Source organism: Oncorhynchus nerka, linkage group LG18 (assembly GCF_034236695.1).
Source record: "Oncorhynchus nerka isolate Pitt River linkage group LG18, Oner_Uvic_2.0, whole genome shotgun sequence".
In the NCBI taxonomy this organism is placed as follows: Eukaryota; Metazoa; Chordata; class Actinopteri; order Salmoniformes; family Salmonidae; genus Oncorhynchus; species Oncorhynchus nerka.
In genome coordinates, this window is record NC_088413.1 from 33,034,383 (window position 1) to 33,057,162 (window position 22,780).

The 22,780-nt window shown below is 46.5% G+C and overlaps 1 protein-coding gene across 3 annotated transcripts; it reads left to right on the forward strand.

The window, feature by feature from the left end:
* The first annotated feature begins 91 nt into the window (after window positions 1-91).
* On the forward strand, window positions 92-21,731 carry LOC115145771 (V-type proton ATPase 116 kDa subunit a 3-like). 3 transcript variants are annotated; one of them, XM_029687279.2, is made up of 21 exons: window positions 92-281; window positions 3,317-3,439; window positions 4,093-4,171; window positions 4,439-4,587; window positions 4,827-4,922; window positions 6,987-7,051; window positions 9,574-9,700; window positions 9,887-9,969; window positions 10,207-10,300; window positions 10,989-11,201; window positions 14,203-14,356; window positions 14,478-14,617; window positions 15,162-15,319; window positions 15,414-15,504; window positions 16,008-16,126; window positions 16,331-16,544; window positions 16,671-16,784; window positions 17,047-17,133; window positions 17,374-17,494; window positions 20,615-20,786; window positions 21,129-21,731. In XM_029687279.2, exons 2-21 carry the CDS (start codon window positions 3,323-3,325, stop codon window positions 21,211-21,213), a joined length of 2,478 nt encoding a protein of 825 aa, XP_029543139.1. In that variant the 5' UTR covers window positions 92-281; window positions 3,317-3,322; the 3' UTR covers window positions 21,214-21,731. The 3 variants fall into 3 exon arrangements, with proteins under 3 accessions (XP_029543139.1, XP_029543141.1, XP_029543140.1); XM_029687280.2 differs by lacking the exon at window positions 92-281 and adding an exon at window positions 2,972-3,105; XM_029687281.2 differs by lacking the exons at window positions 15,162-15,319; window positions 15,414-15,504.
* Window positions 21,732-22,780: the final 1,049 nt, after the last annotated feature.

A 22,780-nucleotide genomic window follows, 5' to 3' on the forward strand; every position in this document is an offset into this window, starting at 1 on the left:
TGTGTGACAACACTGTCCCAGAATTTTAAACAGGTTGGAGACGTGACGTGAGTTTGTGAGTGTAACAGTGTGACACAGAATAACGGGGGGGGGGGGGGGGTCAAATAGTTTCAGCCATCTAACGTCGTTATCTAACGTAACGGTCATCTGTACTGTAGTCCCTTTGTTTACATACATCTCTGCATCGTGCACGTTGCACCACCCCACCTGCTAGAGGGAGAAACACTGGGATAGCATGCCCCAGTTAATAGACTGCTAACCGGCGAGCGAGCGAGATAACGGTAAGTTACAGAAGTTCCTTTTCGGTCCAGGTAACGTTATCGCCCTACGACGTTTCGATGAAATAGGTCAACCATCTCTATTTTTGACGGGCATGTGTACAGCTATGCGAGCCAACGTCGGCTAGCTTGCCTTTACCAGCTAGGTTACTGCTAGCCGTTTTGATGCTGCTGATTGATGGCCGCTAGCCAGTTTAGCGTCTCCTACTGCAACGATTCGGGACAGTGTTGCATGACTCCAAAAGAGAGTAGTTAGCGACATTGCCTCGTGGTGAGTAATTGTGTCCTCCTCGCATCGTATCCTAGCTAGCTATGCTGAATCCGATGAAACTAAAACTAGCCCATCACTGCCCCTAGGATTCCAGAGCTCTAGTTTCAGCGTTGATGTACTGTCTCTGCCTTCTTAACTGTAGCGGGGTGAACAGGCCGTGGCTGAGGTCCTTGATTATCTAAATTGGCCTTCATGTGACACCGGGTGCTGTAGTTGTCCTGGAAGGAGGGCAGGCAGTGCGTCCCCGGTGATGCGTTGAGCTGGATGCCCCACCCTCTGGAGAGCCCTGCGGTTGTGAGCGGTGCAATTGCCGTACCAGGCGGTGATACAGCCCGACAGGATGCTCTCAATGGTGCATCTGTAGAAGTTAGTGAGGGTCTTAGGGGCCAAGCCGAATTTCTTCAGCCTCCTGAGGTCGCCTTCACCAAGCTGTCTGTCTGAATAGACCATTTCAAATCAAATTGTATTTGACGCATAAGCCGAAATAAACAGGTTTAGACTTAAAAAATAGTAACACAAATAAACAAACCCGGCTATATACAAGGAGTAACAGTACGAGTCAATGTGCAGGGGAACAATGTAGTTAAGGTAATATCTACATGTAGGTAGGGGTAAAAGTGACTAGGCAGTCAGGATAGTTAATAAAGAGTAGTAGCACCGTATGTGAAAGTGTGTGTGTATGTCTGCGTTGGAGTGTCGATATAAGTATATGAGTGTGCATAGAGTCAATGATAGTTAATGGGAAAGAAAGGGTGAATTAAATTCCAGGTAGCCATTTGATGACTGTTCAGCAGTCTGTGAACAGTTAACTCTTTTCAGGAGCCTTTTGGTACCAGACTTGGTGCTCTGGTACCGCTTGCTGTGCAGTAGCAGAGAGAACAGTCTATAACTTGGGTGGCTCGAGGTGTTTGACAGTTTTACAGGCCTTCCTCTGGATGGTAGGGAGCTTGGCCCCAGTGATGTCCTCGCACCACCCTCCGTGGCGTCGGATGCCAAGCAGTTTCCTAGACCAAGCGGTGATGCAGCCAGTCAGGATGCTCTCAACGCTGTAGAACCTTTTCAGGATCTGAGGGGCCACTTCAGGTTGTCAGTGATGTGCACACCGAGGAACTTGAAACTTTTGACCCTCTCCACTGCGGCCCGTCAACGTGGATGAGGGTGTGCTCTTTCTGCGGTCTCCTGTAGTCCACGATCAGCTCCTTCGTTTTGTTGATGTTGAGGGGGTGGTAATTTTCCTGGCACCACTCCGCCAGGGCCCTCACCTCCTGTCTCGCCTCCTGTCTCGTCGTTGTTGGTAATCAGGCCTACCACTGTTGTGTCGTCAGCGAACTTGAAGATTGAGTTGGCCACGCAGTCATTGGGTGAACAGGGAGCACAGGAGAGAGCTGTACTCCCGTGTGGGGCCCCCGTGTTGGGGATCAGCGTGACGGTGGTGTAGCTTCCTACCGTCAGGAAGTCCAGGACCCAGTTGCACAGGGAGGGGTTCAGACCCAGGGCCTCCAGCTTGGTGATGAGCTTGGAAGGGGCACTATGGTGTTGAAGGCTGAGCTTTAGTCGATGAACAGCATTCTTACATAAGTATTTCTCCTGCCCAGGTGGGATAGGTCAGTGTGCAGAGCAATGGCGATTGCATCATTCGTGTATTTGATATGCAAATTGCAGTGGGTCTAGGGGTGTGTGGGGGAAGGTGGAGGTGATATGATCCTTGACTAGCCTCTCAAAGCACTCCATGATGGCGAGAAGTGAGTACTACGGGGCGATAGTCATTTAGTTCAGTTGCCATTCGCTTTCTTGGTTTACAGGAACAATGGCGGACATCTTGAAGCAAGTAGGAACAACAGAGTGGGATATGGAGAGATGCTCTGAAGCTTGGGATGCCGCCTGGGCCGGCAGCCTTGCGAGGGTTTACGCGCTCAAACGACTCGCTCACGTCGGCCACGGCGAACGAGAGCACACAGCCCTCGTGAGAGTCCATCACTGTTGAATACAGCCTGTACATGTTTCCTTGCTATGTCTTCCTCTAAGTAGGTCTGAATACTTAATTCTAACAATTTAATTAGATGGTAACTAGCTACTATTTATATTAGTAGTGATAGTACTTCCATGTATACTAAAGTGTACTACAGCTCTCTGATTTCCTTTTCTTATTTGCAGTACCTACATCTGTGTGTGTGTGTGTGTGTGTGTGTGTGTGTGTGTGTGTGTGTGTGTGTTTTAGGGCCCCCGCTACGCCTCAGCTGACTTTGATTATAGGTTTGAGTGACTGTAGTATTTCATCAGTCTCTCTCTCATTACCATCTCTCAGTCACATGGGGTGGTATCCTGTTCTCTTCCCCTCATCTTAACTCAATTACTGTCCGGCCATCTGTCCCAGAGTCACATATCGAGAAATGAACTTTTCTGTGTTCAGTAGCTCACGACAACTACTCCTGCCTGGTCTTATCCCTTCTTACTCTCCATCTTTCTCTTGATGCTTTACACTCCTCTCCGGACGGTCTATATGAGCTTTTATTTATTGACATTTTTGTTACCGTTGTTATTTAACCAACCTGACAGGTAAAGTTGAGAAGAAACACCTTTTCTTTTTTTTTAGCCTGGTCCCAGATCTGTTTGTGCTCTTTGCGAACTCCATCGCTGGTCAGCGTCAGGCCAAACATTGACACTCAGGCTATTGTCTTTTTCCAATAATGAGTCTATCGGAAGTTTTGAACAGGTCATTTATAATGTCTTTTATAGTTGATTGTTTATTTGACACTCGTTTCTGCAGGCCGCCATGGGCGCTTTCTTCCGGAGCGAGGAGGTGTGTCTCGTGCAGCTCTTTCTCCAATCGGGGTCAGCCTACAACTGCGTCAGCGAGCTTGGAGAGCTGGGACTGGTCGAATTCCGAGACGTGAGTTCTTAACTTTGACATTTTAGTTTTGAACATCTATTGTAAACGCTGATAGTAGACTAATTAGACAATAAGTTTACTTGGCTTATAAATGTATAATTAACGTCAATACCATAGATATCCTATTAAATTACTGGAGGGGCTATGCCACAAATCCTCAGTTCCTGGGGTGAAAATAGCAGCCATTGGGGTCAGTGAGAAATCCAAACCAGTCTAATTGGAATGAATGGTATTACATGCATAGGTGATGCATTTCCTGCTTCTACATAAGCAGTAAAGTGAAAGTAAGGTATGTAGTACAACATAAATTGTCTAAGTCCTATCATCAACTGATTTCAGACAGTGTGTGGCTGTGAATTGACTGCATTGTTTGAATGGAGTGTTGGGATATTGGCAGTTAATCTGGAAAAAATAATGTGATTATTCCTCTAAGACTGTATGGCTGACTAGCTAGACAACATACAGTGCAGATAATATTCACATTCATTGTTTTACACAATTATCTTGTTACAGCACTGGCAGACTATGGTTGACCAACTCCCTTACTAAAATGTCTGACTTTTGAATCCGTCATAAGAAGGCTCACGTCCATTCTAGTATTCTAACTCCTCCTCCTCTTTCTCCTTCTTCTTCTCTCTTCCCCTCCACTCCAGTTGAACCCCAATGTCAACTCGTTCCAGAGGAAGTTTGTGAACGAGGTGCGGCGCTGTGAGGAGATGGAGAAGACCTTCAGTGAGTCTCTGACCTCTGACCTTCACACCATACGATCAGAGAGCATTCCCATATGGGATATTCATCAAGCCTCCTCTACATATCCTCACTTCCTCTTTGATAATCTGCACCTGATGTCCACTTGCTCCCTCGCCCCTCTTCCACTCTCCTTTTCTGCACATCTTCTTTCCCTTCTCCATCCCTCCATCCGCCCTTCTGTTCATCGCCTACTCCGTTCATTCATCTCTCCGCCCCACCTTTCCTTCTCTTCGTCCCTCCCCCCCCCAGCGTACCTGGAGCAGGAGATCGTTCGGTCCCTGTTCCCCCCGCAGGCGGGTCCTCTCCCCACCCCCAGCCCCTTGCCCGCCGCCCCCCAGCCCAGAGAACTCATGGCCATCGAGGAGGAGAGCGAGAGGCTGGCCAGGGAGCTACGAGAGGTGAGGAGGGGAGAAAGAGAAGCTAGGAGGGGGGAGAAAATGGGAGAGGAGTGAGGGGGAGAGGTACTGAGAAAGGAGGGGGAATTGTTTTCCTAAAAAAATATATATCCCTCCTTAGACATTCCAGTCGAAACGTTGCAATTGACTCTACAGGACCATATCCAGCTGTACGCCAGGTTATTTTTGATTCCTTTCATTGTTTGGGCTATTCATACTGTTCTGCTGTCTGATTGGTCCAGGTGTCCAGGAACAGAGACTGCCTGATGAACCAGCTGATCCAGCTCAGCCAATACAGAGGGGTTCTGATCCAGACACACACTCTCACTGTCTCACAGGTAGGAACGACAGCTCCCAGCATGGCCTCTTATCACCTCACAGGTATGAACTACAGATCCCAGTGTTCTCTCTGCTGCTCTGTGGTCGGCCATTGTTGCACTCACACGCTCTTGGAATTAAGAGGTCCCAATGTCAAAAAAACGATTCAAGTAAACCTCGGAAGTTATTTTCAAACGGGATGGGCCAAGTTTCCGAGGAACTCTTGAACACAGCAGATGTGTATGGAAAAGCGTTGATTTCTTTAGCTGAAGCTTTCATTCTGATAAAGGACATTGACGGCCAAAACATCATGATTTTACCTCGAATTTGATAAATAAAGGATCAAGATTAGAATTTTTTTTTTTTTTTTTAAATTTTACCCCTTTTTCTCCCCAATTTCGTGGTATCCAATTGTTAGTAGCTACTATCTTGTCTCATCGCTACAACTCCCGTACGGGCTCGGGAGAGACGAAGGTTGAAAGTCATGCGTCCTCCGATACACAACCCAACCAAGCCGCACTGCTTCTTAACACAGCGCGCATCCAACCCAGAAGCCAGCCACACCAATGTGTCGGAGGAAACACCGTGCACCTGGCCACCTTGGTTAGCGCACACTGCGCCCGGCCCGCCACAGGAGTCGCTGGTGCGCGATGAGACAAGAACACCCCTACCGACAAAGCCCTCCCTAACCCGGACGACGCTAGGCCAATTGTGCGTCACCCCACGGACCTCCCGGTCGCGGCCGGTCACGACAGAGCCTGGGCGCTGCAGTACAGCGCCCTTAACCACTGCACCACCCGGGAGGCAAGATTAGAATTTTAAGCGAGAGTTGCACCTATTCCTTCCAAATGTTCTCTTACATTTAAGTCATTTAGCAGACGCTCTTATCCAGAGCGACTTACAAATTGGTGCGTTCACCTTAAGACATCCAGTGGAACAGCCACTTTACAATAGTGCATCTAAATCTTTTAAGGGGGGTGAGAAGGATTACTTTATCCTATCCTAGGTATTCCTTAAAGAGGTGGGGTTTCAGGTGTCTCCGGAAGGTGGTGATTGACTCCGCTGTCCTGGCGTCGTGAGGGAGTTTGTTCCACCATTGGGGGGCCAGAGCAGCGAACAGTTTTGACTGGGCTGAGCGGGAACTGTACTTCCTCAGTGGTAGGGAGGCGAGCAGGCCAGAGGTGGATGAACGCAGTGCCCTTGTTTGGGTGTAGGGCATGATCAGAGCCTGGAGGTACTGAGGTGCCGTTCCCCTCACAGCTCCGTGAGGCAAGCACCATGGTCTTGTAGCGGATGCGAGCTTCAACTGGAAGCCAGTGGAGAGAGCGGAGGAGCGGGGTGACGTGAGAGAACTTGGGAAGGTTGAACACCAGACGGGCTGCGGCGTTCTGGATGAGTTGTAGGGGGAAAGGGGTTTAATGGCACAGGCAGGGAGCCCAGCCAACAGCAGAGTTGCAGTAATCCAGACGGGAGATGACAAGTGCCTGGATTAGGACCTGCGCCGCTTCCTGTGTGAGGCAGGGTCGTACTCTGTGGATGTTGTAGAGCATGAACCAGAGAAGAGAGTCTCAGTTGAATGACTAGTCTTGAAACATTCTAGGAACGGGCCACCGCCTTGATGTTAGTTGAGAACGACAGGGTGTTGTCCAGGATCACGCCAAGGTTCTTAGCGCTCTGGGAGGAGGACACGATGGAGTTGTCAACGAGGTGAGGTAAGGGAGAAGGCGAAAGATCATGGAAGCGGGCAGTCCTTCCCCGGGAGGAAGTCATCTGCAGAGAGGGAGGAGGGATGTCGGACCTTCTTTTCAAAATGGGAGGATTCAGGAGGGGGAGGGAGAAGGTGGCAAAGAGCTTCCTAGGGTTAGAGGCAGATGCTTGGAATTTAGAGTGGTAGAAAGTGGCTTTAGCAGCAGAGACAGAAGAGGAAAATGTAGAGAGGAGGGAGTGAAAGGATGCCAGGTCCGCAGGGAGGCGAGTTTTCCTCCATTTCCGCTCGGCTGCCCGGAGCCCTGTTCTCTTGATTTTTGGTTGTACTTATTCTCTCATTGGTTGAGCGCCTTGTACTCTTCTCCCTCTCTTGTCAGGCTCATCCTCCCTCTACTCTGGAGACCGCTGCCTTACTGGACAACAGACAAGACATCAGGCTGAGGTGACAGACGGACAAATATATATATATATATATATATATATACAGTGCCTTGCGAAAGTATTCGGCCCCCTTGAACTTTGCGACCTTTTGCCACATTTCAGGCTTCAAACAAAGATATAAAACTGTATTTTTTTGTGAAGAATCAACAACAAGCGGGACACAATCATGAAGTGGAACGACATTTATTGGATATTTCAAACTTTTTTATAAAATCAAAAACGGAAAAATTGGGCGTGCAAAATTATTCAGCCCCTTTACTTTCAGTGCAGCAAACTCTCTCCAGAAGTTCAGTGAGGATCTCTGAATGATCCAATGTTGACCTAAATGACTAATGATGATAAATACAATCCACCTGTGTGTAATCAAGTCTCCGTATAAATGCACCTGCACTGTGATAGTCTCAGAGGTCCGTTAAAAGCGCAGAGAGCATCATGAAGAACAAGGAACACACCAGGCAGGTCCGAGATACTGTTGTGAAGAAGTTTAAAGCCGGATTTGGATACAAAAAGATTTCCCAAGCTTTAAACATCCCAAGGAGCACTGTGCAAGCGATAATATTGAAATGGAAGGAGTATCAGACCACTGCAAATCTAACAAGACCTGGCCGTCCCTCTAAACTTTCAGCTCATACAAGGAGAAGACTGATCAGAGATGCAGCCAAGAGGCCCATGATCACTCTGGATGAACTGCAGAGATCTACAGCTGAGGTGGGAGACTCTGTCCATAGGACAACAATCAGTCGTATATTGCACAAATCTGGCCTTTATGGAAGAGTGGCAAGAAGAAAGCCATTTCTTAAAGATATCCATAAAAAGTGTTGTTTAAAGTTTGCCACAAGCCACACCAAACATGTGGAAGAAGGTGCTCTGGTCAGATGAAACCAAAATTGAACTTTTTGGCAACAATGCAAAACGTTATGTTTGGCGTAAAAGCAACACAGCTCATCACCCTGAACACACCATCCCCACTGTTAAACATGGTGGTGGCAGCATCATGGTTTGGGCCTGCTTTTCTTCAGCAGGGACAGGGAAGATGGTTAAAATGGATGGGAAGATGGATGGAGCCAAATACAGGACCATTCTGGAAGAAAACCTGATGGAGTCTGCAAAAGACCTGAGACTGGGACGGAGATTTCTCTTCCAACAAGACAATGATCCAAAACATAAAGCAAAATCTACAATGGAATGGTTCAAAAATAAACATATCCAGGTGTTAGAATGGCCAAGTCAAAGTCCAGACCTGAATCCAATCGAGAATCTGTGGAAAGAACTGAAAACTGCTGTTCACAAATGCTCTCCATCCAACCTCACTGAGCTCGAGCTGTTTTGCAAGGAGGAATGGGAAAAAATGTCAGTCTCTCGATGTGCAAAACTGATAGAAACATACCCCAAGCGACTTACAGCTGTAATCGCAGCAAAAGGTGGCGCTACAAAGTATTAACTTAAGGGGGCTGAATAATTTTGCACTCCCAATTTTTCAGTTTTTGATTTGTTAAAAAAGTTAGAAATATCCAATAAATGTCGTTCCACTTCATGATTGTGTCCCACTTGTTGTTGATTCTTCACAAAAAAATACAGTTTTATATCTTTATGTTTGAAGCCTGAAATGTGGCAAAAGGTCGCAAAGTTCAAGGGGGCCGAATACCTTCGCAAGGCACTGTGTGTATATATATATATATATATCTCAATCAGTGGAGGCTGGTGGGAGGAGCTATAGGAGGACGGGCTCGTTGTAAAGACTGGGACGGAATCGATGGAAATACATCAAACATATGGAAACCACGTTGGACTCCGTTCCGTCCATTCCATTCCAGCCGTTACAAAGGAGCCTGTCCTCCTATAGCTCCTCCCACCAGCCTCCTCTGATATCAATCACTTCATTGTCAATGGCTGCGTCTCAAATAGAACCCTGTTTCCTATGCGGTGGTCTGGCTCTGGTCAAAAGTAATGCACTATAAAGGCAATTGGGCTGGGTGCCATTTGGGATGAACACTATCCAATGGACTTTCCCTACTGGCTTGACAAGCAGCCTAAATAGAGTTTGCATTGCAATATATAAAAGAGAATATGTGATAAGCAAAAGTGGGTTGCGTCCCAAGTGGCATTCTATTCCCTAAGGGCCCCGGTCAAAATAAGTACACTATATAGTGAATAGGTTGCCATTTGACGCAACCAGTGTCAAGAGGAGAAAATATGAAAGATATTTGGTCAAACGTTATTTGTATATTCCGGATTTTCCATCTGTAGATGCTCTACAGATGGTCATACAATCAATAAACTATCTGTTGATAAGCATCTGCTTTCTAAGGTTAGGGTTAGGTTAAGCATAAGGTTAAGGGTTAAAGTTAGGGTTAGAGTAAGGGTCAAGGTTAAGATAAGGGTCAAGATTAGGGTTAGAGCTAGGGTTAGGGTTAGTAGATAGTTGGTCGAAATGTTACTGATAGTCAGTAGACAGGCGGACTATCCAAATAAAGTGTTTCCGGGTATTTTTCCCTCACGTGTCTTCTTCCGTCTCCTTCCCAGTTTTGTGGCTGGCGTGGTCCACCCGTGGAAGGTTCCGTCATTTGAGCGGCTGCTATGGCGAGCGTGCCGCGGTTACATCATCGTCGACTTCAGGGAGATGGAGGAGAGGCTGGAGCTTCCTGAAACGGTAATAAATGAGAGGGTGGACAGTAGAGGGATGAATACAGGAAATAAGGAATAAAGATGGACGAGCAAAGGAAAGAATGTCGGAGGATCCTTATGAAGAATGGACGTATTTGCCTTTCCACACACATCAGCAAAATTATGTCCCCCTCCCTTCTAAATCCCACTTCCTTACTTCAACCAATCACAGGGTGAGATGGTCCAGTGGACAGTATTCCTCATCTCTTTCTGGGGCGAGCAAATTGGACAGAAAGTCAAGAAGATCTGTGATTGGTTAGTGAGAGCAGATCCAAAGTTTCTAACAATTTTCAGTTACATGTTGAATTTGTCTCATTTATTGTCTAATCTAATGATTCTTGGTCTCTTTTTTTTCTTACCCCTTCTCTCTCTCTCTTCCTGTCTCTCTCTCTCTCTCTCTCTCTCTTCCTGTCTCTCTCTCTGTCTCTCTCTCTCTTCCTGTCTCTCTTTCTTTCTTTCCTCTGTCTCTTTCTTCTTCTGTCCTTCTCTCAGTTTCCACACCCACACCTTTGACTACCCAGAGGGCACGACGGAGAGAGAGAAGATTCTGCACGGGCTGCAGGGAAGGATAGTAGACATCAAAACGGTAAGAAAAGAGAGCGAGATTGAGCGATAGAGAGAGATGGGCAGAGACGAGCAGATCATTTTGAGCTGGAACAGTTTTCTCTCAGTTTTCTGTGTCTTCGTCAGTCGTCATCGATGTTGGGTAGATATCAGGCTACTCCTGTTCTACCTTGGGCTCGCGAGTGGTGCAGCGGTCTAAGGCACTGCATCTCAGTGCTCGAGGTGTCACTACAGAACCTGGTTCGATTCCAGGCTGTATCACAACCGGCCCTGTTTGGGAGTACCATAGGGCGGCGCACAATTGGCCCAGCGCCGTCTGGGTTTGGCCGGGGTAGGCCGTCGTCTGGGTTTGGCCGGGGTAGGCCGTCGTCTGGGTTTGGCCGGGGTAGGCCGCCGTCTGGGTTTGGCCGGGGTAGGCTGTCGTCTGTGTTTGGCCGGGGTAGGCTGCCATTGTAAATAAGAATTTCTTCTTAACTGACTTGCCTAGTTAAATAAAGTTTAAATTTTAAAAAATACTCCTATGGCAGCACCCTGGTTTGTTAACCCCTTCCTCTTCGCCATGATTTATTTCAGGTCTCCCAGACAGGAGGTTCTGCCCCAGTGGAAGGTGTTCTATCCATATCATTAGAATGGTTCTCATTCTATTTGTATGGATTCTTATCTATTCTGTGTTTATTAAACCCCTTCCTTGCCTCCATGGTTTCCCTCAGGTCCTCTCCCAGACGGAACACTACCTGCAGCAGCTGCTGTGTCGCTCGGTGGCCGTGCTGCCCCAGTGGAAGGTGCGGGTCCAGAAGTGTAAGGCTGTCCAGGCCGTGCTCAACCTCTGCAGCCCCTCCGTCACTGACAAGTGTCTGATCGCCGAGGCCTGGTGTCCCGTCAGGAAACTGCTACTGCTGCAGAGCGCCCTGATAGAGGGAACGGTGAGAGAGGAGGAGGGAGGGGAGGAGATAGAGGAGGGATGGGCAAATGGCGGCTTTCTCGCTCTCTCTCTCTCTCTCTCTCTCTCTCTCTCTCTCTCTCTCTCTTTTTTTAGCGGCGCAGGTCCTAATCCAGGCACTTGTCATCTCCCGTCTGGATTACTGCAACTCGCTGTTGGCTGGGCTCCCTGCCTGTGCCATTAAACCCCTACAGCTCATCCAGAACGCCGCAGCCCGTCTGGTGTTCAACCTTCCCAAGTTCTCTCACGTCACCCCGCTCCTCCGCTCTCTCCACTGGCTTCCAGTTGAAGCTCGCATCCGCTACAAGACCATGGTGCTTGCCTACGGAGCTGTGAGGGGAACGGCACCTCAGTACCTCCAGGCTCTGATCAGGCCCTACACCCAAACAAGGGCACTGCGTTCATCCACCTCTGGCCTGCTCGCCTCCCTACCACTGAGGAAGTACAGTTCCCGCTCAGCCCAGTCAAAACTGTTCGCTGCTCTGGCCCCCCAATGGTGGAACAAACTCCCTCACGACGCCAGGACAGCGGAGTCAATCACCACCTTCCGGAGACACCTGAAACCCCACCTCTTTAAGGAATACCTAGGATAGGATAAAGTAATCCTCCCCCCCCCCCCCCTTAAAATATTTGGATGCACTATTGTAAAGTGGCAGTTCCACTGGATGTCAAAAGGTGAACGCACCAATTTGTAAGTCGCTCTGGATAAGAGCGTCTGCTAAATGACTTAAATGTAATGTAAATGTAGCTTTTGTAAGCCCTCGGATCAATTTCCAAAAACATTTATTTTTGTATTTCTTTTAAGAACTCAGTCGAGGTCTCAACTTACGAGTTAGAATAGTAGAATATATAAAAGGTGCAATTTCTACATTTGGTTGTGAATCAGCAGTTTTTCCTCTTGTTATGTCAGTCACTGACAGTCACTCAATTATCCATGTCAGCTCATCATTTTTAGATTGGTAAGTTAGTCTAGCCAGCGATCAAAACGTGTAGTAATTCGTCATGGATGAGTACTGACCGGGCACATGCCCAGAGGCCTTGACTTCCAGGGGGCCCTCATTGATATCATATTAAGTCATGTAAAAATGTGCCGAATTGCAGGAAAATTGCTTTGAAAGAAAAAATTTGCTGTAAAACAAAAATGTTGTCCTCTGCCCCATGGCAGAATGGGTAGAATTGCATGAAATGAGTTATAAAATTGCAACATTTTCTCTCCGCCCCATGACAAAATTGCAAAATGTTTCGAACTTTAAAATTACATCTACATTTTCTCTCCACCGTCAAAACCAAATATCGCTTAGGGCCCCCAAAAGGCTAGGGCCAGGCCTGGCTTGGCTACTGGTATAATGCATTTAGTTAAGAGAATTAAGTATACTGAATAAAAATATCAGCGCAACATGTAAAGTGTCGGTCCCCAGTTTCATGAGCTGAAATAAACATCCCAGAAAGATTCCATACACACAAAAAGCTTATTTCTCAAAAATGTTTGTTTACATCCCTGTTAGTGAGCATTTCTACTTGCCAAGATAATCCATCCACCTGATAGGTGTGACATATCAAGAAACTGATTAAACAGCATGATCACTACACAGGTGCATCTTGTGCTGGGGACAATAAAGTGTAAGTAAACTTCTGACCCACTGGAATTGTGATACGGTGAATTATAAGTGAAATAATCTGTCTGTAACCAATTGTTGGACAAATGACTTGTGTCATGCACAAAGTAGATGGCCTAACCGACTTGCCAAAACTACAGTTTGTTAACAAGAAATTTGTGGAGTGGTTGAAAAACGAGTTTTAATGACTCCAACCTAAGTTTATGTAAACTTCCGACTTCAACTGTATATACAATTCCTGGAAGCTGCAAATGTCCATTTTGTCCATGGCCTGCATACTCACCAGTCATGTCACCCATTGTGCATGTTTGGGATGCTCTGGATTGACGTGTACAGCAGCATGTTCCAGTTCCCGCCGATATCCAGCAACTTCGCACAGCCATTGAAGAGGAGTGGGACAACACTCCACATGCCACGATCAATAGCTAATCCATAGATTAGGGTCTAATTTAATTATTTTAATTGACTGATTTCCTTCTGTGACCTGTAACTCAGTAAAATCATAGAAATTGGGCTCCCGAGTGACACAGCAGTCTAAGGCACTGCATCTCAGTGCTAGAGGCGTCACTACAGACCCTGGTTCGTTCCCGGGTTGTATCACAACCGGCCGTGATCGGTAGTCCCATAGGGCGGCGCACAATTGACCCAGCGTCGTCCGGGTTAGAGAAGGGTTTTGGTGGGGGGGGCTTAACTTGGCTAATTGCGCTCTAGTGACTCCTTGTGACGGGCTGGGCACCTGCAGGCTGACCTCGGTCGTCAGGGGAACAGTGTTTCCTCCAACACATTGTTGCGGCTGGCTTCCGGGTTGAGCGGGCGGGTGTTAAGAGCGGGCGGGCGGGTGTTGACTGGTCACGTTTCGGAGGATGCATGACTCGACCTCCGCATCCCAAACCCACTGAGGAGTTGCAGAGATGAGAGAAGATCGAAATTGGGGAGGAAAAAAAGAGGGTAAAATACCAATAAATAAATAATATAATAATTTGAAAAATATATTTGAAAATGTTGCATGTTGCTTTTATATTTTTTGTTCAGTGTAGTTTAACTGCACAGATGAATTGATTGCACAAATCAGTCGACTACATGTGTGTGTATGGATGTGGGTACGCAGACCCGCAAGTTTACTGCAGACCCACATGACCAGTTAAGATTTTGTGTGGCCCCCACCCCCATCAAAGTTGCTCTGAGATGGGAGGAATAGGGAGGACAGGGATGATCAAGGTGAAAGAATAGACAGGGATGATCAAGGTGAAAGAAATGAGACTTTTGTTCAGGTAGAAACGTCATAAGAATGCGTAATCAGATTTTGGTGTTATGATTACTTTTAACAGGAATATCTCTCTCTCTCTCGCATCTCTCCCTCTCCCACAGAGGAAGAACGGTAGTGGTGTGGACTCATTCTATAACCGCCTCCCGGACCCCAGCACTCCTCCTCCCACCCTCTTCCACACCAACTCCTTCACAGCCGGCTTCCAGAGCATTGTAGACGCATACGGTGTTGCCAGATACAGAGAGGTCAACCCAGGTATATATATACATACACACACACACGAAAACTCAACAGTCATCCACCAACTCTGTCAACCCTAATTCTCGCTCTCTGTGTATGTTTTGTGTGTTTGTCCCTCCTGTGGCTCCGTCTGTAGCGGTGTACACCATCATCACCTTCCCCTTCCTGTTTGCGGTGATGTTTGGGGACGTGGGCCACGGCCTCCTAATGACCATGGCCGCCCTCTGGATGGTGCTGCAGGAGAGAGACCTCAATCTCAGGACCAACGACAACGAGGTACACACAGCTTACCACTCTCCTTGTGGATGGTACTACAGGAGAAAGACCCGAAACTCAGGACTATTTTATAAAAAAAAAAAAAAAATTGTATTTATTTAAATCAGCAAGTCAGTTAAGAACAAATTCTTATTTACAATGACGTCCAAATCCGGACGACGCTGGGCCAATTGTGCGCGGCCCTATGGGACTCCCAATCACGGCCGGGTTGTGATACAGCCTGGATTCGAACCAAGGTGAGATGCAGTGCCTTAGACCGCTGCTCCACTCGGGAGCAACAAGGTAAACAGGAGGAGGGGAGAGCCCTCTAATGCAGGGGTGGGCGACTCCAGGGTGTGTCACCCGTCAGGCGCCAGAGGACTGAAGCTGAAGCTAGAGCCTCTTCCCAAACACACAATCATCCCAGTTTCCTGTCTCTAGTTTGTCTTCATGTACTGGAAAGTAAAGTGTTTCAACTGGCCCAGCTACACTGTACCCGTCTTGACATCATCCAACTGAAGAGCAACACTCTCACTCTCTTTCTCACTCTCTCACTCTCTCTCAGATCTGGCAGATGATGTTTGGTGGTCGGTATCTGATCTTGTTGATGGGTCTGTTCTCGATCTACACCGGAGCCGTCTACAACGAGTGTTTCAGTAAAGGCCTCAGCCCCTTCCCGTCGGGATGGCACCTACAACCTATGTTCCAGCACTACAACTGGACGTAAATGGATACACACACACACATGTATGCGTACACACACACACACAGACGCACACACACACACACTAACATTGTCCTCTCCATTCTGTGTCAGTGATGAGACTCTGAGGGAGAACCAGTATCTTACTCTGGACCCGAACGTGACCGGAGTGTTCCAGGGACCCTATCCGTTTGGCATCGACCCGGTAACGAACTCTAAACTACATCCATCCATCTCTTTTATCTATATCGGTTTGGCCTATTTTCCCGTTCGACGTCTTCATTCCATACTGAATGAGTCGGCACTGGGAACCCCCTGGAAACATGTATCCAAGCTCTTTCATACTGCTGCTTTGGAGTGAGTCGGCACTGGGAACCCCCTGGAAACATGTATCCAAGCTCTTTCATACTGCTGCTTTGGAGTCGGCTCTGGTGATGCCACATCAACATTTTTCAGGACTGAGTCAAATGAAAACATGGCGTTAACATTACGCAATTCCATTTCCTTTTATTGTCCTGCAATGGCGATTACTAACAGGCATAGGCCTATAACCGTACAAATATGTTAGGTACTGTGCTGGTTTCCACAAGAAATTAAAAGAGAAACAAAACTAAACGTAAAGAAACATTCTTGTGTGCGGAATACTTGAATTCGACACATTCCAAAACGATGTCTGTTGGGCTCTGTTTTCTGACCTTTGACCTGTAGATCTGGCGGCTGGCCAACAACCACCTGACGTTCCTGAACTCGTACAAGATGAAGATGTCTGTCATCATTGGGGTCGTCCACATGACTTTCGGAGTCTGCCTGTCCTTTTTCAACTACATGTAGGTCTCCACTTCCACTCCGACACAAACATTTCAACCCTAAAACCATTACCGTAACAAATCAACGGTGATTTATATATCGTCTACATCTTTTGGCACTATATCTTCTAACCCTTGTATTATAATGAACCCTGTCTTTTCCAAGGAGACCTTAGTAACACATCTGATCACAGTCATGTTCTTTGTCTCTCTCACACCCTCCAGTCACTTGAACCAGCTGAGCAGTGTGTTCCTGGTACTGATCCCAGAGCTGTTGTTCATGCAGTGTCTGTTTGGCTACCTGGTCTTCATGGTGTTGTTGAAGTGGGTGGCGTTCAGCCCCCAGGACTCCGACCGGGCCCCCAGCATCCTCATACACTTCATAGATATGTTCCTGTTCACTGAGAATGAGGATAATCCGCCCCTCTACCGCGGACAGGTGAGACGCGCACACACGTCACGTGTGGACGGCGGACAGACATGCACGCACACACGTGATCGTACCTGCCCTGTCCACCTAGCTGCATTAAGCTCTGTTTCTCTTCTGTCCCCTCCCTCCCTCTAGATGATAGTCCAGAGGGTCCTGGTGGTGGTCGCTCTGGCGTCAGTGCCTGTCCTGTTACTAGGGAAACCACTCTATCTCTACTACAACCACAGGAGACGAGCCAACACAAGAGGGGTAAGGGGGGGAGGTAGGGAGGGAGGGAGAGAGCGAGAGAGCGAGAGAGAGAGACCGGGATTGGAAGTGGATAACTACATTTTTGCTTGTAAGAAAAGGAGTCCGACAGCATTTGTAAGAAATGCGAACAGTTAAGTGTGTGTGATTGAGACATGAAGTCTGTTTACCCCACTGAGTCATTGGTTCTAGACCTCAACCCTCTGATTGGAAGTAATAGATGCCACATGTCGTGTGTGTGTGTGTGTGTGTGTGTGTGAGACAGGGAGAAGAGCGCCCCCTTGTGACAGACACCAGCTCCATCAACGCGTTACAAGGAGACCTGGAGGAAGGAGGAACCAGAGAGGAGGAGGTGAGGGAGAGGGAGGGGTAGAAAGTAGGAGGGTTCATTTGAGGAAACTGGGTCTTGTTAATTAATGTAAACCGTACCAAAAGGTTTTTCAACTGAAAACGAAAATGGGTGTTTCTTATTGGACAAGGTAGTCCCTCCAGGTTTCGGTCTGTTTTTTTTGTTTGGTGTCTCGTGAATATGGACCAGGGCTAAGTGTTGATTTGGGATTCTGGTTTTAACCCTTTCTCTCCTCCCCTGCAGGAGTTTGATACAGCAGATGTGTTCATGCACCAGGCCATCCACACTATAGAGTACTGTCTGGGCTGCATCTCCAACACAGCTTCCTATCTACGACTGTGGGCCCTCAGCCTCGCACATGCACGTGAGTCTCTCTCACACACACACACACACACACACACACACCGTGCCAGTGACGTTTGTGCCTGTGTGTGACATTGTCATAACACACACGCACACACATAAACTTAAATCTTAAGTCTCCTGCTTTATCTACACGCGTCTCAATTGTTTTTCAAATCCATCCTTCATGGCACTGATCTGAAAGAACTGACCAGGTGAAAGCGAGACTAATGATGAAAGAGGGGATACCTAGTCAGTTGGACAACTGAATGCAGGGGTGGTGGTCTGACCTTAAATCCAGCTTCCATCACATGACTTTCTTTCACCTGTCAAGTACTTCCTAATCAGTAGTACTTCCTAATCAATAGATGAAGGGCGGGAGACAAGGAGAAGACTACTTATTTTATTTTGATCAGGAAACCCTTTTCCTATCACCTTTAAGCAATCGAAAGAGAGCCCACATTCTATTCCCAAGTTAACTCCAAATGTTGAACGATGCCAGCATAGCACTGCAGTTCATGGAGTATGTTCTGTTTAAGTCCAAAACTAAAATGGCTATCGGGATGCCATTTTGAATGCAATATCCAATATAACATAAGTATCCCATAACTACTTACCCACTGATAGCTATAGCTCCTGACCCACTGATAGTGCCTTTGGAAAGTATTCAGACCCCTTGACTTTTTCCACATATTGTTACGTTACAGCCTTATTCATACATCTAAATACAATACCCCATAATGACAAAGCAAAAACAGGTTTTTAGATAAAATTTTAAAAAGAAAGTGAAATATCACATTTACATAAGTATTCAGACCCTTTACTCAGTACTTTGTTGAAGCACCTTTGGCAGCGAGTCTTCTTGGGTATGATGCTACAAGCTTGGCACACCTGTATTTGGGGAGTTTCTCCCATTCTGCTCTGCAGATCCTCTCAATCTCTGTCAGGTTGCGGCACAGCTATTTTCAGGTCTCTCCAGAGATGTTCGATCGGGTTCAAGTCCGGGCTCTGGCTGGGCCACTCAAGGACACACTTGCCCCGAAGCCACTCCTGCGTTGTCCTGTCGGAAGGTGAACATTCGCTGCAGTCATAGGTCCTGAGCGTCTTAACAGGTTTTCATCAAGGATCTCTCTACTTTTCTCCGTTCATCTTTACCTTGATCCTGACTAGTCTCCCAGTCCCTGCCGCTGAAAAACATCCCCACAGCATGCTGCTGCCACCACCATGCTTCACCGTAGGGATGGTGCCAGGTTTCCTCCAGACGTGCCGCTTGGCATTCAGGCCATAGAGTTCAATATTGGCTTCATCAGACCAGAGAATCTTATTTCTCATGGTCTAAGAGTCTATAGGTGCCTTTTGGCAAACTCCAAGCGGGCTGTCATGTGCCTTTAACCAATGAGTGGCTTCTGTCTGGCCACTCTACCATAAAGGCCTGATTGGTGGAGTGCTGCAGAGATGGTTGTCCTTCTGGAAGGTTCTCCCATCTCCACAGATGAACTCTCGAGCTCTGTCAGAGTGACCATTATGTTCTTGGTCACCTCCCTGACCAAGGCCCTTCTCCCCCGATTGCTCAATTTGGCTGGGCGGCCAGCTCTAGTGCGGAATTATGTAGGCCACTTTCTTCTTGGGGACCTTCAATGCTGCAGAAATGTTTTGGTACCCTTCCCCAGATCTGTGCCTCGACACTATCCTGTCTCGGCTCACTATGGAAAATTCCTTCCTCCTCATGGCTTGGTTTTTGTTCTGACATGCACTGTCAACTATGGGACCTTATATAGACAAATGTCATACATTTTTGTTTGAGGATTTTTGATTTATTTAATCCATTTTAGAATAAGGATGTAACGTAACACAGTGTGGAAAAAGTCAAGGGCTCCAAAGTTTTGGCCGGTACTGTACACATATCTTCACTACCGTTCAAAAGTTATGGGTCACTCAGAAATGTCCTTGTTTTTGAAAGAAGAGCAAATGTGTTGTCTGATAAAATAACATCAAAACATTCAGAAATACAGTGTAGACATTGTTAATGGTGTAAATGACTATTGTAGCTGGAAACGGCAGATTTTTAAAGAATGGAATATTTACATAGGCGAACAGAGGCCCATTATCAGCAACCATCACTCCTGTGTTCCAATGGCACGTTGTGTTCGCTAATCCAAGTGTATCATTTTAAAAGGCTAATTGATCATTAGAAAACCCTTTTGCAATTATGTTAGTACAGCTGAAAACTGTTGTCCTGATTAAAGTAGTAATACAACTGGCCTTCTTTAGACTAGTTAAGTATCTGGAGCATCAGCATTTGTGGGTTCGATTACAGGCTCAAAATGGCCAGAAACAAATAACTTTCTTCTGAAACTGTCTATTCTTGTTCTGACAATTGAAGGCTATTCCATGCGAGAAATTGCCAAGAAACTGAAGATCTCGTACGACTCCCTTCACAGAACAGCGCAAACAGGCTCTAACCAGAATAGAAAAGGGAGTGGGAGGCCCCAGGGCACAACTAAGCAAGAGGACAAGTACTTTAGTGTCTAGTTTGAAAAACAGACGCCTCACAAGTCAACTGGCAGCTTCATTAAATACCCGCAAAACACCAGTGTCAACGTCAACAGTGAAGAGGCGATTCCTCTGTCCAGAGTGTGTTCTTTTGCCCATCTTAATCTTTTCTTTTTATTGGCAACTCTGCCTAGAAGTCCAGCATCCCGGAGTTGCCTCTTCACTGTTGTCAATGTCTAGACTGCTTTTCTTTCAAAAACAAAGACATTTCTAAGTGACCCCAAACCTTTGACAATAGTGTACATTTTAAGCAGCTCTTCTACATACATAATCATTTATATATTTGTGTGACCTGGTGATTATAATTTTAAAAAAGAGTCACATATTTGTATGCTCTTTGCTAAATGGAAAAGTGACAGCCTACTTATGGTGCTTTCAAGACAACTGGGAAAAAACAAGGTCAAATCATGACGTCAGTGAGCTTCAGGTCGGCGCTCTAGAAAGATGACAGTTTCCGAGTTGGATGACCGTTCAAAATGATTTTTCCCAGTCGGAGCTTGTTTCTCAGTTACCAGTTGTCTTGAACTCACTCAAGTCAGAGTTCCCAGTAGTTTTGAGTACGGCATAATACCAGTTGTGTGTGTTGCAGAGCTGTCGGAGGTGCTATGGGTGATGGTGATGCGTATCAGCCTGTCGTGGCAGGGCTACGTGGGATCTGTAGTTCTAGCCGTCATCTTTTCCTTCTTCGCCACACTCACCGTCTCCATCCTGCTCGTCATGGAGGGGCTGTCCGCGTTCCTGCACGCGCTCAGATTGCACTGGTGGGTCACACACACACCCTGTTGTCATTCACATACCAAACTGTTGCCCCTCAATGTTTTCCATCTCTCACGCCCACAAACACAACCAGTTGATTTGTATCCCACGCACAGCACAGCACATGGGGACATGTGAAACTTCTCAGCCTGAAGTGTCGCAGAATTGTGAGCGTTTCGGTGGCGCTTCGGGAGGGCAGTCACGTGTGCTAGCAAAGCAGAGATGCTTGGTTCCAGCCTCAGCTCGAGCCATGTCAGGAGGAAGTGGTCGTCGCTGAATAAGCAGCGTGACGTCCTTCAAGCCACACCATTCTCCATCCCTAATATTCCTATTTTTCCTCTTCCCAGGGTGGAGTTCCAGAATAAGTTCTACAGTGGAACGGGATACAAGCTCAACCCTTTCTCCTTCTCCTCCATCCTGAACCCTGTATAGGCTTTCAACACAGGACATTGTTACAGAGGAATTGCCCAATAATAAGCTTGCATTGTTCTATATACCGCTTTCAACACAGGACGTTATGTTACATATGAAATACTGACAGATGTAGGGTGTTTGGGATGGCAACCTATTCCTTATATAGTGCACAACTTTTGACAAGAGCCCTATGGATCCTGGTCAAAGGTCGTGCACTATATAGGTTTTAGGGTTCCATTTCAGATACATCCATAGCCTAATAAGCGAATGTTTGATACTAACAATTTTTGACTTGAATTTTCATCTTGCAGATGGTATCCTTCTTAAAAAGGAGAGGAACTTGTGAATATAGTTAGCAGTTTTTGACTTGCAGTTTCACTTTAATGATGAGCCTACAACAAAGATGGCTACTGTAGGAATGCACTACATTTCCCAGGGATAACTGGGGCACCATTTTGTGCATGGGAGCTTTCTATGTTATTACAACTTATAAATGAATGCCATTAAAGGATTGTTTTATAATCCCTAAAAGCTTGTAGATTGTCTCTACTTTACTGAAAATCCACTACAATGTTGAGTATGAACACTGCAGCCAACATAAATGATAGTTTAGATACCTACTTATTCAAGGGTTTCTTTACTATTTTCTACATTGTAGAATAATGAAGACATCAAAACTATGAAATCATGTAGTAACCAAAAAGTGTTAAATCAACATTTTATATTGGAGATTCTTCAAAGTAGCCACCTTTTGCACTCTTGGCATAATCTCAACCAGCTTCATGAGGTAGACCCCTGGAATGCATTTCAATTAACGTGTGTGCCTTGTTAATGCATTTGAGCCAATCAGTAGTGTTGTGACAATGTAGGGGTGGTATATTATGGCAACAGCTCAAATAAGCAAAGAGAAACGACAGTCCATTACTTTAAGACATGAAAGGTCAGTCAATACGGAACATTAAGAACTTTGAACGTTTCTTCAAGTGCAGTCGCAAAACCCATCAAGCGCTATGATGAAACTGGCTCTCATGAGGAACGCCACAGGAAAGGAAGACCCAGAGTTACCTCTGCTGCAGAGGATAAGTTCATTAAGTGCTACAGAGTTCAAGTAACAGACACATCAAAATCAACTGTTCAGAGGAGACTGAGTCAGGACTTCATGATCAAATTGCTGCAAAAAACACTAAAAAGACACCAATAAGAAGACTTGCTTGGGCCAAGAAACACGATGGACAATAGAGCGGAGGAAATCTGTCCTTCGGTCTGATGAGTAAATTTGACATTTGTGGTTCCAATATCTGTGTCTTTGTGAGACAGAGTAGGTGAACGGATGATCTCCGCATGTGTGGTTCCCACTGTGAAGCATGGAGGTGGTGGTGTGATGGTGCTTTGCTGGTGACACCGATTTATTTAGAATAAAAAAAAAAAAGGCACACTTAACCAGCATGGCTACCACAGCATTCTGCAGCAATAACGCCATCACATCTGGTTTGCGCTTAGTGGGACTATCATTTGTTTTTCAACAGGACAATGACCCAACACACCTCCAGACTGAGTAAAGGCTATTTGAGAGTGATGGAGTGTT